Here is a 16,047-nt window from a genome sequence, read left to right as displayed (position 1 = left end):
AGGCTAGGACAGCAGTTCATTTTTGTCTCCCTCACCTCCCCTCTGGCCCCTTTGGACCACCAGCTCTGTCACGTGGGAGAGCTCAGTGTGTTGAAGGCTCAGCTTAACCCCACTATCATCCCCACCTAGGGGGGATGGGGGAACCAGATGCTGGGGCTCAGCTGGCACCTGGTCCTTCTATCCCGCACCAAAGGAGTTATAAATCCCCACTCGAAGGAGAGGGAATCGCACATTTTCAGGTGGCCCGAACATTTTATTTGGTGGAAATATTTTTTTTAACATCTTTATTGGGGTATAATTGCTTTACAATGGTGTGTTAGTTTCTGCTTTATAACAAAGTGAATCAGTTATACGTATACATATGTTCCCATATCTCTTCCCTCTTGCGTCTCCCTCCCTCCCACTCTCCCTATCCCACCCCTCCAGGCGGTCACAAAGCACCGAGTTGATATCCCTGTGCTATGTGGCTGCTTGGTGGAAATATTTTAATACTGTTCAGCTTTTCTGATACACAAATAGAACACATGCTTGTTGTAGAAAATTGAAAATCTGAGAAAGTGTCCCTAAGTCTCCTGTAGAGACAGCTACGTGCCAATCCTCTCTATGCCTAGAACCACCCTAGACATGTAGATTCATAGATGGTAGCTTCATGGAAGTGTAATCATATGTACTTGCTGTTTTGCAGACTGGCTTTTTTTCCCCCATGTATATTATAAACCTTTTCTAGGCTAGGGAATATCGTCCTTCTGAATGGCCATATAGTATTGCATTGTATGGATAAATTTTTCTTTAACTTGCCCCCCAGTATTTAAGTTATTTCCATTTTTACCCCTGTTCTTAACATCTTTGTACACTTGTCTGATTACCTCCTTAGACTACATTCTCACATGTGGTATAGCTTTGAGAGAGGATATGTCTGTTTTAAATTTTGATGTATTTATGCAAGTGTATTCTCAGTCCAGTTTGGACAGATTTACATTCTCACCCACAACGTGTGAAAGCGCCTACTTTCCCTGCCACTGCAGGGAAACCCTAAATGTCAACATCAAGCTTCAGTAACTGCAAAAGATTATGCAACGACTCTCGCCTATAGCCCCATGCAAATCAGCGTGGCCACATAACCTACATTTGTGTCTAACGTCCTTTCTGTTGAAATCTAGAATGGAGGACTCTTTTAGAGCTAAGAACAACTGTGAAAACCCAGCCCTTTAATCTATTACGTAAGGAAACTATGGCTCAGTCAGTGGCCTTCCCGAGCAGCAGTGATTGCACACAGGACACACAGTTCGTTGTCCCCTGGCATGCTGCCTGCCCCCCTACCCTTCTATGAGTCCTGAAGCTACCCAGGAATGGCCCTACCAGAGGTGGTTTGTGCGTTTCCCTAGTTAGCATCTTAGGTCCCTGGCAACACCCTCAAATTGTTCTTTAGGTGACTCTCCTCCCTCATCCCGCACCAGTGTTTAGCCTTCGGTGCTGTCAACCTCCTCCTTCTGGAAACCCTGGGCTTCCATCACCATGACAGATCCTGGTTTCCCTCCGATTTTTCTGAATGCTCCTTCCATGCTCTCTGCCCGCCTCTCCTCCTTGGTACTTTGTGATGCAGTTTCCAAAGTCACTCTTCACTTCTCTGCCATCACCTCTACACAGTCAGTCCTTATCTGTTCAGGCTCAACTGCTCTTTAGGATCCTGGTCCCATATTTCCAGCCCCTGCCTAGTCAGCTTAGCTCAACGTTTCTCAGCCTTGGCACTGTGGACATTTTAGGGTGGTTCTGGGGGTGTTTTCCTGGGCATTATAGGATCTTTAGCAGCATCCCTGGCCTCTGCTGACTAGACGCTGGTAGCACCCACTTGGTTTTGGCAACCAAAAATATTTCCAGACATTGCAGATATCCCCGGGGGACAAAATTGCCCCTGGTTGAGAACCACTGCCTTAACTGGACTCAACGTCATCAAAATAAAACTTATCCCTGATCCTCCTCTTCTTCCTCCCCAGCTAAAAGAGGGGTTGACCAGATGTCACGAGAGTCTAACACGACTTTCTACATGATAGAGGCCAAGGAGATCAGAGAACAGAGCCAGGATCACAGAATTCTGAGAGTTGGAAGGGGCTCAGAGACGCTGAGCTCAGCTGTGCTAAGCTGTTGTGACTGTCTTTTCCTTTAAGCTCAGACAGCCTCCCATTCTTCTCAGCACCACAGTCCAATGACCAGTTGATGTGAAAGGCGAACCTCCTTGCCCTCCCTGCTCAGACTAACGCCCACGTGTTTAACTGTACAGGACTAGGGCGGAATTTGATGGTGGAAAAACTTCGTTGACATGGCCTTTGGCTGGTTAAAGGCCGTGTGGCATTATATCCCCAAGACCGGGCCTGGCACATAGTTGACATTCAGTAAATGGTCGAATAAATCATTTTAACAGTTATTGTCTCTGGGTGAGGGACCTGGGGTAGCACTTTTCTCTTGCATGTCTTCATTTTCAAAACTTTCTACAACTGGGAGTATTTGTTACTCTGTAAGAAAGGAGGAAGCCCCGTGAATATTTTCCCCTGAGTCAGAGAAGAAGAAGCCCCGTCTCATTCCACATATCTTGCCTCCCCAGGTCTGACCTACCAGCAACATGGCGACCAGTGCTGTCCCCAGTGACAACCTCCCCACGTACAAGCTGGTGGTGGTGGGAGACGGGGGTGTGGGCAAGAGCGCCCTCACCATCCAGTTTTTCCAGAAGATCTTTGTGCCTGACTATGACCCCACCATCGAAGACTCCTACCTGAAGCATACAGAGATTGACAACCAGTGGGCCATCTTGGACGGTGAGACGCGATGCAGCCCTGCCTGTCGGTGGGGCGTTACGCGGGGGTCAGGGAAAGTTGATAGGCTTCAGCGGGGCATGCCAGTTTCTTCTGTGTTGCCATTATGGGATGGTTGGTATAAGGCTGTGTATGTTTTCCAGGGTGAATTCTGAACAACTTTGTGGAAACCAAAATGTGTATTCGACAAAGAGGCAAGGCTAGAATCAAGCCAACTCAGTGATGTCATGTTTATTTCTCTCTCATCAGAAGCTCTGATTAACATTTATAGATGTCTCTAGCTAATTAAAAAGGGGGAAATCAATTTTTTCTCTTAATAAACATAGTTTATTTGAAAACTGTCCCTGGGGTGGGGTGGGGAGTCTTGCATCTGACATTGTGTTTCTAGTTTAGTCTAAGTTGGTCTGGAGTAGCAGTTCTCGAAGTGTGGTAGCCAGACCAGCTGCAGGGGCACCAGCAGGAAACTTAATCAGAAATGAAAACCCGCAAGCCCTACCAGTTCAGAAATTCTGAGGGTGGGGCCCAGCAACCTGTGTTTTAACAAGCCCTTCAGGTGATGAAGTTAGAGAACCACTGTTCTAGATTCTTACTGATTCTTACTTTATACCATCTGAGTCTCGAAACAAAGAGCCATTAATCATAGAATGTCATTCTATGACATTTGAAAACCACGGGGATACAAGTCCTCTCTCACACATGTGATTTGCAAATGTTTTTTCCTAGTCTTTGGCTTGTTTTTTATTCTCTTAACAGTGTCTTTCAAAGATGAGAGTTTTTAATTTTGATGAAGTTCAGTTTATCAGTTTGTTCTTTGAGGTGACTCTCCACCCCGCTTCGTGTTGTGTCTGAGAAATCTTTGCCTGACCCAAGGTCACAAAGGTTTTCTCCTATGTTTTCTTTTAGAAGTTTAATGGTTTTAGGTTTTATATTTAGGTTTATGATCTATCCTGAATTAATTTTTGTATATGGTATGAGGTATGGGACAAAGTTCATCTTTTTGGTATATGGATATGCGGTTGTCCCAGCACTATTTGTTGAAAAGATTGTCCTTTCCCTACTGAATTGCCTTTTTTGTACCTTTGATGAAAATTGATTGTCCACATATTCTGTTTGATCTGTTGTCTGTCTTAACACCAATAGCACACTGTCTTGGTACCTGTAGCTTTATAATAAGTCTTGAAATCAGGTACTGTTAAATCTCCAACTTCATTCTTTTTCAAAGTTGTTTTGGCTAGCCTAGGTCCTTTGCATTTCCGTATGAATTTTAGAATCAGTTAAATTCTAAGATTCTAGATTTTGATTGAGATTGTGTTGATTCATATTCGTATGGATGAATATGAGGAGAATTGACATCCTAACAACGCTGAGCCTTCCAACTCACGAACACAGTACCTCTCTCCATTTATTTAAGTCTTTTTTAATTCTCTTATCAATTGTTTTGTAGTTTTGAGTGCATAGGCCTTTTACATATTTTGTCAGATTTATACTTACCTCTGTATTATAAATGATACTGTTTTTTTAATTTCAGTTTTCAATTGTTTATTGCCAGTATATAGAAATACAATAGAATTTTATATATTGTAACTTGCAGCCTTGCTAATTACGTATTAGTGCTAGTGGCTTTTTTATAGGTTCTATTAGGTTTTCTGCAGAGATGATCATGTCTGTGAGTAAAGATAGTTTTACGTCTTCCTTTCCAATCTGGATGACTTCTGTTTCGTTTTCTTGCCTTATTTCATTGACTTAAAGACATACTTGTCTTGTTCTTGATCTTCAGGAGAAAGCTTTCAGTCTTTCAGCATTAAGTATAATGTTAGCTGTAGGGTTTTTATAGATGCCCTTTATCACGTCAAGGAAGTTGCTTTCTATTCCTAGTTTGCTGAGAGTTTTTTATCAGGAATGAATGTTATGAATGACATTGAATGTTATCAGGAATGTGATATTGTCAAATGCTTTTTCTGTGTCTATTGAGATAATCATATGGGTTTTTCTTTTTTAGTCTTTAATATGGTAAATTACATTGATTAGTTTTTCTAATGTTAAACCAAGATTGTATTCCTGGGATAAACCCCACTTGGTCATGATATATTATCTTTTTATATATTGTTGGCTTTGATTTGTTAAAAGTTTTTTAGAATTGTTGCATCTATGTTCTTTTTTTTTTAATAAATTTATTTTATTTATTTTATTTTTGGCTGCATTGGGTCCTCGTTGCTGTGCACAGGCTTTCCCTAGTTGTGGCAAGCAGGGGCTACTCTTCGCTGCGGTGCACAGGCCTCTCACTGCGGTGGCCTCTCTTCATCTCGGAGCACAGGCTCCAGGCGTGCAGGCCTCAGCAGTTGTGGCACGTGGGCTCAGTAGCTGCGGCTCACGGGCTCTAGAGCACAGACTCAGCAGTTGTGGCGCACGGGCTTAGCTGCTCTGCGGCATGTGGGATCCTCCTGGACCAGTGCTCAAACCCGTGTCCCCTGCATTGGCAGGCCCACTCCCAACCACTGTACCGCCAGTGAAGCCCCATCTGTGTTCTTGAGAGATGTTGGTCTGTAGTTTTCTTGTAATGTCTGAGTAATTCTGGCTTTATAGAATGACTTGGGAAGTATTCTCTCTTTTTCAATTTTCTGGAAGAATTTCAATGACATTGGTATTACTTCTTCCTTAAATGTTTGGTAGAATTCACCTATGAAGACATCTGGGCTTGGAGTTTTCTTAGTGGGAAGGTTTTTAACTGCAAATTCAATTTCTTTAATAGATATAGGGCTATTCAGGTTATCTATTTCTTCTCCAGTGAGCTTTTGTAGTTTGTGCCTTTCAGAAACTTGATCGTTTCATCAGAGTTATCAAATTTATTGGCATCAAGTTCATAATATTCTCTTATTATCTTTTTATATTCCGTAGGATTTGTAGTGATGTTACATCTCTCATTTTTGATATTGGTAATTTGTGTCTTCTCTTTTTTCCTAATCAGGCTGGCTAGAGATTTGAAAATCAATGCCATCGATTTTCACAAAGAACCAGTAAATTGATTTTTCCCATTTAATTCTATTGATTTCCATTCTTATGTTTAGTGTTTCCTTTTGCCTTCCTACTTTGGATTTAATTTGCTCTAATTTTTCTAACATCTTAAAGTGGAAGCTGATGTCATTGATTTGAACATTTCTTTAATAAGATATTCATTTTGGTGCTATAAATTCCCCCTAACCACTCATTTAGCTGTATCCCACAAATTTTAATATGTTGTGTTTTCATTGCCATTAGGTTAAAAATACTTTCCAAGTTCCCTTTTTATATCTTCTTTGACCCTTAGGTTATTTAGAAGTGTATCATTTAGTTGCAACTATTTAGGAATTTTCCAGAGATCTTTCTGTCATCGATTGCTATTTTAGTTTCATTGTGTCAGAAAACATACAATATATTATTTGAATTCTTTAAAATTTATTGAGGCTTGTTTTATGACTCAGGATATGGTCTATCTTGGCAAATATTCCATGTGCACATGAAAAGAATGTGTATTCCACTCTGTTGGGTGGGGTGTTCTACGAATGTCAACCAGATCAAGCTGGTAGTGTTCTCTAAGTCTTCTGTATCCTTACTGATCTTCTGTCTACTTGTTCTGTCAATTATTGAGAGAGGGGCATTGAATTTCACAGTTTAATTGTGGACTTGCCTATTTTTTTCCTTTTAGTTCGATCAGTTTTCGCTGCATGTATTTTGACACTCTGTTGTTAAGTGCATAAATGTTTAGGTTGGATCATCCTCTTGATGAACTGACCTTTTTATTATTATAAAATGACATTCTTTATCCCTGGGTTTCAACACTGTGGCCTAGAAGCTCTCTCAGGGCAGTAAGCTGGGAAGCTGAACGTTCATAGGTGCCTTTCCCTGTTTTTTGTTTGTTCGTTTTGGCCTTGGCTTGCAGGATCTCAGTTCCCCAACCAGGGATTGAACCCAGGCCACAGCAGTGAAAGCCCAGAATCCTAGCCACTAGGCACCAGGGAACTCCCATGCCTTCCCCTCTTTTGTATCCCATCTCTCAGGGGTCACCATCCTTTGTTGCCTGATGTCCAGTGTCTTGAAATCCAGTTTCCTATATTTTGTCTGTTTTTTGGTTGTTTAGGTGAGAAGGTAAATCTGACCCCCAGTACTTCATCTTGGCCAGAACCAGAACCAAATCATCACTCTAAAAAAACAGAACAACTTTGTGTATATACACTTTAAAAGGGCAAATATTATGGTATTTGAATTTGATTTAATTAATTTTAAAAAGCATCCCTTAGGGTTTGTCTGCCGCCCTGGAACCTGGAACCGTTCCACCAGGTGCCAAGCATATTCTCACGTCAGGGATTTGTGTCTGGTGTTCTCTCTGCCCAGCACGTTCTTCCTGCAGAAAGACAGTCTCCTTCATTTAGCTCTCCGTTCAAGTGCCCCTTTGTCTGAGAGGTCTTGCCTACACTAGTACTCACCCCACCCCTGTCACTTCTGTCCCCTTGCCCAACTGTTTTTCTTTATTCTGCCTTTTACTGTTGAACATATATTTATATGTGTTCAATATATTTTTCTGTTTGTTTGAGTTTTTGTCACTCCCCACTAAAAAGTAAATTTATGAGAGCAGGGACTTTATTTTATTTACTGCTACATTCTCAACATCTAGAATACTGCTGGGCTCATAGTAGGTCCTCAGTAAATGTCCGTGGAATGAGTGAACGAATGAGTCCTGAGCAATATATGTGCAATCATAGGTTTGATGTGCTAGCTATATTATTTGCCAACTGACATCAAAATAAATATATATAACCATTAAAATTAAAAACATTTATGCACTTTCTAAAATCATCTCATGCATCACCCATTTGAATATATACCACTCTTTGGGATATACTGAGTTAAATAAATGTAAGCAGTTTCTTTACTGCAGGGCTTGAAAGAACCTTCAATATACAAACATACGTTATAAGTATATTGGAAGAATATATTATCCTTAGGGTTTCCCAAAGGACCATTTTTTTGCACATCATTCTGGGCTAGTTCCACAGAAGACATTCTGAAAAGCATTGCATAATGCATATGTAAGAGAGTAACGTCATGCCTGGTTCAATAAATATTATTTCTATCTACTGCCATATTAACTTCTCTAACTTTTTTTTTTAATGATGGAGATTTTTTTTAATGTTTATTTATTTATTTATTTATTTATTTATTTATTATTTATTTGGCTGCACCGGCTCCTTAGCACATGGCTCCTGAGTTGCTGCAGGCGGGCTCCTTAGTTGCGGCGCATGGGCTTCTTAGTTGTGGCATGCAGGCTCCTTAGTTGTAGCATGCGAACTCTTAGTTGTGCCATGCGTGTGGAATCTAGTTCCCTGACCAGGGATTGAACCCAGGCCCCCTGAATTGGGAGCATGGAGTCTTAACCACTGTGCCACCAGGCAAGTCCCTCTAACATTTTTTAAAAGTAACTTTGGATATTAGATTACCCAAGGTTGTTTCTAGAAAAAGATTTTTTTTTCCTCAAGGGTGGTTTTAGGAAGATTTGGGGATGACATTTATAGCAGTGGAGGAAGCATGGCCACAGCATTACTTTATAAGTGTGAATTTGCAGAGCTTGTGTTCTGAAGCTCCTGGGCTCCCCTTAGGTGCTACGCCTCTGATCCTGCCCCCAGAATCAGGCCTGATTTAGGGCATTGCCCACCCAGGCCTGCCTCAGGAGTAGGTACTGGATTCCCAGATTAGCACACTTCTCTACTCAATTAGGTCTTGTTTTAAGAAAAGAAAGGCTTAAAGCATTACAGCTAAATACTAATTAGTCTGGCATTTAAAAGGTTGTCCCATATTTGGGGAACTTTAATCAAAGGCTGGTTGTATTAGGCTTGGGTGTAACTCTGACCCCTACTGGGGCTGAACTCTTCTGGGGTTGTTGGCTGCCCTGGGATGGACGGGACTACCCGTGACATCCTTCTTCCCTGGAGCCCACAGCATCCTGGGGGAGGTGCTAAGCCTGGGATGCCTGCCAAGCACTCTGAACTCTGGGGTTTCTCTTCTTCCAAATTCAGAAAGAGAAAAACATGGCAGCGTGATAATGATGATGAACAGGAGGAGATAATAATGATATCTGTTGGGCAGTTACTGTGTGGAAGGCCCGTGCTATGTACTGTTCATCCTTACAAACACTATTGTGGTAGCTACTTTTGTTATCACTATAAAAATAAAGCACGGAGGGAGTCACACAGCCAGCAATGGTTTCAACTTCCCTTTGTCTCCTGTACTCTCCGTCAGTGTGGCTGGGTGGGAAAACCTCTCCCACCTCACACAGTTGGTCCCTGCACCTCTGGGAATGGAGCTGAAATCCCAGTGAGAAGGGGGCGTGGCCTGGACTATCAGGGTCGGCAGACACACACACCTGCCCTTCCAGCTCCTTGCCCAAGGTCTTCAGAGGACCAGGGGCTCCAGTTCTGATCTGAATCTCAGAGCAGAGATGCTCAAACTTGCTCAGGGGGCCTTCTCTGTGGTTTCCATACTGAAGAGTCTCAGTCTTCCCACTTACAAACCTATTTCTTGTTGTCTTTCAAGGAGTCTCATTGCCCTGGTGCTCGCAGAATCTAAAAGACAGGAGATGGCCGACCTCAGGGGCCAGCAGCCAGGTTCCCCAGTGTCTGTGGGGCCCCCCAACATTGGAGCAAGCCTGCTCTGTGTTCTTTCCCACAAGGGTTTGGGACCTTTGTCTCACCTTGCAGTGTTAAGGGCCCAACTCTGGGGGCATCGCCTCCTCATCATCTGGGCCCCACCTCTGCGCTGTGGGGCTGCATCGGCTCCCCATCTCCCTCTTCGGGGGTCTGTGGCTTTGGACCCCATCACCCTGTCTGTCAGCTGTATGACTCCCCATACCCCAGTTCTCCGGCTTCATGAATCAGGAAGACCCGAGCCTTAGTCAAAGTCCTGGAGGTTTTTTTGTTGTTGTTGTTGTTTTTTGCGGTACGCGGGCCTCTCACTGTTGGGGCCTCTCCCGTTGCGGAGCACAGGCTCCGGACGCGCAGGCTCAGCGGCCATGGCTCACGGGCCCAGCCGCTCCGCGGCATGTGGGATCTTCCCGGACCGGGGCCCGAACCCGCGTCCCCTGCATCGGCAGGCGGACTCTCAACCACTGCACCACCAGGGAGGCCCAGAGTCCTGGAGTTTTGTGTTTGTTTTTGTTTTTTTTGTGGTAAAATATACGTAATGTAAAACTGACCATCTTAAGCATGTTTAAGTGGACAGTTCTGTGGCATTCAGTACATTCATATTGTTCTGCAACCATCACCCCCATCCATCTTCAGAACATTTGCATTTCCTCCAGCTGAAACCCTGTACCTGCCAAACAAGAGCTCCCATTTCCCCATCAGCCCCAGCCCCCGGCAACCCCCATTCTACTTTCTGTCTCTATGGTTTTGACTACTCTAGGGACCCCGTACGGGTGGAATCATACAATATCCGACTGTGACTGTCTTATTTCACTTACCACATGGTTCACCCATGTTATAACATGTGCCAGAATTCCCTTCCTATTCCACTTTATGCATCTACCACATTTTGTTGAGCCTCTCATCCGGCAATGGACATTTGCGTTTTGGCCATCGTGAACAAAGCCGCTGTGCACGTGGGCGTACAGATATCTGCTCCAGTCCCTGCTCTCACTTCTTTTGTCTTGGAGTGCTTGCCTGCCTGTTCTTCCAGTCTGTTTGGAGCTGGAAGGCTCCTGAGCGCTGTGGTATCAGCCCCCTTTACTTTACACCTGAGGAAACTGCAGTGCAGATGGAGAAGTGACTGCCGGGCTCAGACATCTCTAGAGGCAGAGCCAGGCCTAGGGCCTCCTCACTCTGCCAAGTACGTCCCATCCTGTCAGCCTGCCTCCCACTCTGACCCAAGCCTCAGTCCTGCAGGGTAGGATGTTGACCAAATCTTCTGCCCACTTAACAATCTGGGCCTTCCCACCCACATGGCTGCCAGCCCCGCCCTCTGCCCAGCCAGCCTCTGGAAGCTGGCATCTTTCTTCCATTGACAGAGGACAGTGGCCTTGCGGACACCCCTTCCCACCTAGGGGCTCTTGGGCCCCGCTCTGCAGCCACTCTGTCCCCGGCAAGGGCTCAGTCTCTGCAAAGAGTAAAAACCCTGGCTCCCCTCCTGCACCCTCAGAAGCTGGGACGTTTCCACCCTGGCTTCTGCCCAAACCGCAGACACAAGTGCTGTTGTCTTCACCGAGGGGCCTGGACCTGGCTTTTCCCCGAACACTTGAATCCACATTCTTTCTGGGGAGGTGGGGGGAGGAGGACGTGGGTAGGGCAGCAAGAGGACAGGAACACTTACTGAGAGTTTTTTCTGAGCTGGGGGCTTTGCATGGTGGCCTCTATGCTCAGCAGCCCTTAGGCCAACTTCAGAGTAGACCCCTCCTTGTGGCCCCCACTAAGAGGGGGGTATGGGCAGAGCTGGCCGTCCTTCCACCCGTCCTCCCACCCATCTTCCCCTTTCCCTGCCCACAGTGATGTGGGAGGGATTTCCCTCTTTCTTTTCCTTTCTGAGGGAGCATGGCCGCTGGCCTGAGATTATGCAACTCAGCCCCGCAGGCCTCTCTGCCTGACCCTTCATCTCACCTCCATCAGCCATCCCTGCTTGAATGCTTCCAGTGACGCAGAGCTCACTGATCTCCAAGGTGCCTGGGGCGGTGCTTGCTGGTAGAAAGCCCTTCCTGACCCTGAAGCCTGGTCGCTGTCGCTCCTTCCGCCCTCAGCAGTGTTAGCAGCTACTGCTGGACAGCTGCGGGAGCAGAAGGTCTGCGTTCCCAGGGGGAGGGCTCTTGGGGACACAGGGTAGCAGCGGTGGCAGCAATTTTCCGATGGTACGGAAGTATTTTACCATTTCACCCACTGGTGCAGTAGCACTGGTGTGTACTGGCCGAAGAGCAGCTGTGCTCACCTGTAAAGTGAAGACACTAATCTCAATTTAGCAGGATTGCTACAAGGATGAAATAAAGCAATCCCCGTGAAGCACTCAGCACAGGGTCCGGCCAGTACGCAGCAGTACTACTGTACCAGTGGGTAAAATGGTGAAATACTTTGGTACCATCGTAAAATTGCTGCCAGCGTTGCCACCCTGTGTCCCCAAGAGCCCTCCCGCTGGGAACCCAGACCTCCTGCTTCCGCACCTGTCCAGCAGCCCTGACTGGTAGGTCAGGGCCCTGCAGGGGAAGGAACTAAGACTCAGAGAGGTGAAATAACAAGTCCAAGGTCACACAGCTACTTAGCACCCCATTCCCTCTGACCCTGAAGCCAAGGATATCTTGCTCTATGCTCATCTTAGCCCCACCAGCCAGCCTGGGAGCTGAGGGACCGGCCATCAGCCAGTGACCTAGAGTCAGTTCGGCAGGGCTGAGTGGTGAAGGTCTGAGTGCAGCGTGCACCCCTCCCCCTTCAGAGTCACAGCACAGCCTGGGGGTCATTCCAAGCTTGTCAGCACCCCAAACCCCAGGTTTTCCTCTTACTCACCTTGCTGACAATCAGGTCCTAGACTCCTGCAGTTAATTTCGGGTTTTGCCCTGATTTCAGAACTTCGAGTTGATCCCTGTTAGAAGTCACGTGACCGGTCTGCGCTAAGCGCACCAGCCCGGTCAGCAGATTTGAGATCTCACCTGTCTGCCCTTGTGTTGGGTGATGCTGTCAGCCTGTTGTCACCAGGCCCCAGGTCCGAGTGACTGGGGGCTCCTCTTTCCCTTGGGCACAGACAGCCTCTGGGCCAAGACCACCTGCCCTCATCGGTGGGGTCTGTGCCCAAATGGGAGAGAGCCTCATAGCTGTTGACTCCCTAACTATCCCTTAGGGAGTTTGGGATTGACGTGTACACGCTGCTATATTTAAAATGGATAACCAACAAGGACCTACAGTATAGCACAGGGAACTCTGCTCAGTATCATGTAACAACCTAAAGGGGAAAAGAATTTGGAAAAGAAGAGATACATGTGTATGTATAACTGAATCACTTTGCTGGACACCTGAAACGAACACAACAGTGTTAATCAACTATACTCCGATATAAAATAAAAAGTTAAAAAAAAAAAAGAAACATCACAGATTGTAAGCTCCTTCAGGAGAGAGACTTTGCCCACCATTGTATCTCTGGTGCCAGCAGCGTCTATTGGGTGCTTAGTTATTGTTTGTTGAGTGACGGAGGGAACGCAGCACCTTGTGAAGCTCAGCACGTAGAAAGCCTCGGTAATGCTTTTGTTGCTAGGGCTGTTCTAATATGATTTATATTCAGAGAGTGGCTTGGTGCTTTCAAGAATAGGTCCTATCACGTGTGCAGATGAGGGGTCACTGACCCATCTGCCTGCATCTGGGGAGGTCCAGAGTGAGGCTTGATCCCCTGACGTGGAGCTTCCACCTCTCCCCTCCAGTGTTGTGTGGATCGGTCCCCGAGACTTATGTATGTGGGACTGTTCACTAGTTCATTCTAGAAATACTTCTGGGTACCTGTTGCTGTCTTTGGGGCGCTTTGCGTGCAGCAGTTGGCAAAGCCAGGGCCCTGCTCTCATGAAGCTTCTGGTAGAATGGGGGAGACAGGGCATAAACAAATATGTACTGTGTCAGGTGGTGATGAATGCTGTGAAGGAGAATGAGGCAAGGTAGAAGGGAATAGACAGTGAGGACGGGGTTGCTATCTTATCTGTGCCCATTAGGGAAGGCCTTCCCGATGAGGTGGTGTTGGAACAGAGACCTGAAGGGAAAAGCTGTGCCTGTACCTGGGGGGAGAGAATCTTGGACGGAGAATCAGGTGCAAAGGCCCTGAGGCAGGGATGTGTTTGGGGAATAGCTAGGAGGCTAGAGTGCAGAGGAAGTGAGAGAGAAGCTAATAGGAGACATCAGGGAGATAGCTAGGGGGCAGTGATCTTCTAGGGCCTTGTAGGGAAATAAGCCACTGGGGGGTTTTGAGCAGAGGACGGGCATGGTCTGACTGATGTTTCAAAGGCTCACTCTGGCCGTGGTGTGGACAATAGACCAGAGAGGAGCCAGGGCAGAACTAGGGAGACCAGTTAAGAGGCTCCTAATGGTAGACTAGGGCATCGATAAAGGAGGTGGTGAGAAAGAGAGTCTGGATGTATTTTAAGGAGGAAGTAACAGAATTTGTCGATGGAGTATGTGGGATGGGGTAGGAGTATGGAGGGAAGAGCCTTTGACCTGGACAACGGGTAGAATAGAGTTACGTTTATCAAGATTAGGAAGACTGATAAATCAACTATACTTGAATGAAATAAATTTTTTTAAATATTTTTAAATAAATTTTTAAAAAAAGGTTAGAAAGACTGGTAAAAGCAAGTTTGAGGGAAAAATTAAGAGTCTAATTCTGGATGTGTGAAATCTGAGATGCCTTTCACACATACAAATAAAAGTCAAACCAGCACCTGGGGTCTGAGTCTGGAGTAAGGGGAGGTGTGCAGGCTGGAGATGGAAACTTGGGAGTTGCCACATGAAGCCATGAGACAGGAGACCTCTGAGAAAGTGAACGTGTTTAGAGACGGGGTCCCGGGATTGAGCGCAGCAACCCACTGGTGCTCAGAGAGTGATTAGGGTCAGAGAAGAAGCAAGATAGAGTGACATACCAAGGCCAAGTGCAGAAGGCTCTTCAAAAAGGAGGGAACCATCAAGCGCATCAGATGCTGGTGAGTGATCCGGTGGGATGAGGACCACGAAGTGTCCACTGGATTTAGTGACATGGAGGTCATGGTGACTTGACAAGCTCAGCGTTGATAGAGTGGCCTGATAACGGTGGGTTCAAGAGAGTGGAGAAGGGGAGGGAGGGAGACGCAAGAGGGAGAGATATGGGAACATATGTATATGTATAACTGATTCACTTTGTTACAAAGCAGAAACTAACACACCATTGTAAAGCAATTATACTCCAATAAAGATGTAAAAAAAAAAAATAGAGAGAGTGGAGAGAGGAAGGACAGGCAGTAAAAACAGATCAGTCAAGGAGTGTGGCTGTAAAGAGGACGAGAGAAATGCACAGTAGCTGGAAGGTGTGAGGTCAAGGGGAGGGGTTGTTTATTTTTAATTTTTTCTTCTTTATCTTTGTTCATTTCTTTTAAGGTGAAAGAAATTATACCATGTTTACATACTGATGGAAATGAACCAATAGGGAAATGGATGATGCAGGAGGGGGAGGAGACAAAATAGTAGCAATGTGCTTCCATGGGTGACAGGGGACAGGATCCAGTGGGCAGCTGGAGGGATGATGGTCTTGGACAGGAGTAGGCCGGGGCGTCCACCGCAGAGAGGGGAAGGCGGAGCACGCATTTCAGAGAAGGGAGGTGGGTTTTTTCCCTCAAAATTTAGATATAATTCACGTGTAAAATCCCCCCCTTTTAAAGTGTACAGTTCAGCGGCTGATAGTATATACACAAAGGTGTGCAATCACAAACTGCTGATAGATGTCACAGATCAGCGAGCCCTGGGATCACCACTGTCTCATCCTCGACATTTTCATCACCCTCCAGGAAACTCACACCCATCATCTGTCATTCCCCCCACCCTCCCCCCCCCCAGTCCCCAGGCCACTCATCTCCTCTCTGTCTTTATGGATTTTCCCATTCTGGACATTTCACATGTGTGGAATCATATAACATGTGACCTTTGTGTCTGGTTTCTGTCCCCTAGCACAGTGCTTTCAAGGTTCATCCATGTTGTAGCATGTCTCAGGATTTCATTCCTTTTTACGTGTGAATAATATTCTAGTACAGTTGATCCTCGAACAACGTGGTGGTTAGGGGTACCGACCTCCCTCGCAGTTGAAAATCTGCTTATAACTTTTGACTCCCCCAAAACTTAACTACTAATAGCCTGCTACTGATCAAAGCCTTTACCAAAAACATAAACTGTCGATTAGCGTGTATTTTATACGTTACATATATTATATACTGTATTTTCACAATAAAGTAAGCTAAAGAAAATGTTATTAAGCAAATCATAAGGAAGAGAAAATACATTTACAGTACTGTATTTATCGATACCATAAGTTTATGTCATCTGTTTATATCTGTCTGTCAGTACCTACATCACTTTTGTCTTATAGGATACAAAGCACTGTAGATATTATATGTGTTACTAACACTAAACATCAAAAATGAAAGGATACTATGAAAAAGAAGTTCATATTTATACACAGGTATAATGATTCATGCATTGATAACAAAGGAGCAGCGACATGAGCACTTTATGGTAGC

At 45.4% G+C, this 16,047-nt stretch overlaps 1 protein-coding gene across 3 annotated transcripts in view; it reads left to right on the top strand.

Annotated features, from left to right (window-relative positions):
• The window catches only part of MRAS (muscle RAS oncogene homolog), a 59,382-nt gene that overhangs the window by 22,487 nt on the left and 20,848 nt on the right, over positions 1-16,047 (top strand). For all 3 annotated transcript variants that reach the window (XM_033404100.2, XM_004278960.3, XM_004278961.3), the window contains exon 2: positions 2,600-2,810. In XM_033404100.2, coding sequence (XP_033259991.1) covers positions 2,618-2,810 — 193 coding nt within the window. In that variant the 5' untranslated portion in view covers positions 2,600-2,617. The remainder of the gene's footprint in view (positions 1-2,599; positions 2,811-16,047) is intronic.

The sequence above is a fragment of the Orcinus orca genome, chromosome 5, assembly GCF_937001465.1.
Source record: "Orcinus orca chromosome 5, mOrcOrc1.1, whole genome shotgun sequence".
Lineage (NCBI taxonomy): Eukaryota > Metazoa > Chordata > Mammalia > Artiodactyla > Delphinidae > Orcinus > Orcinus orca.
This window is presented reverse-complemented; position numbering and strand designations above follow the sequence as displayed.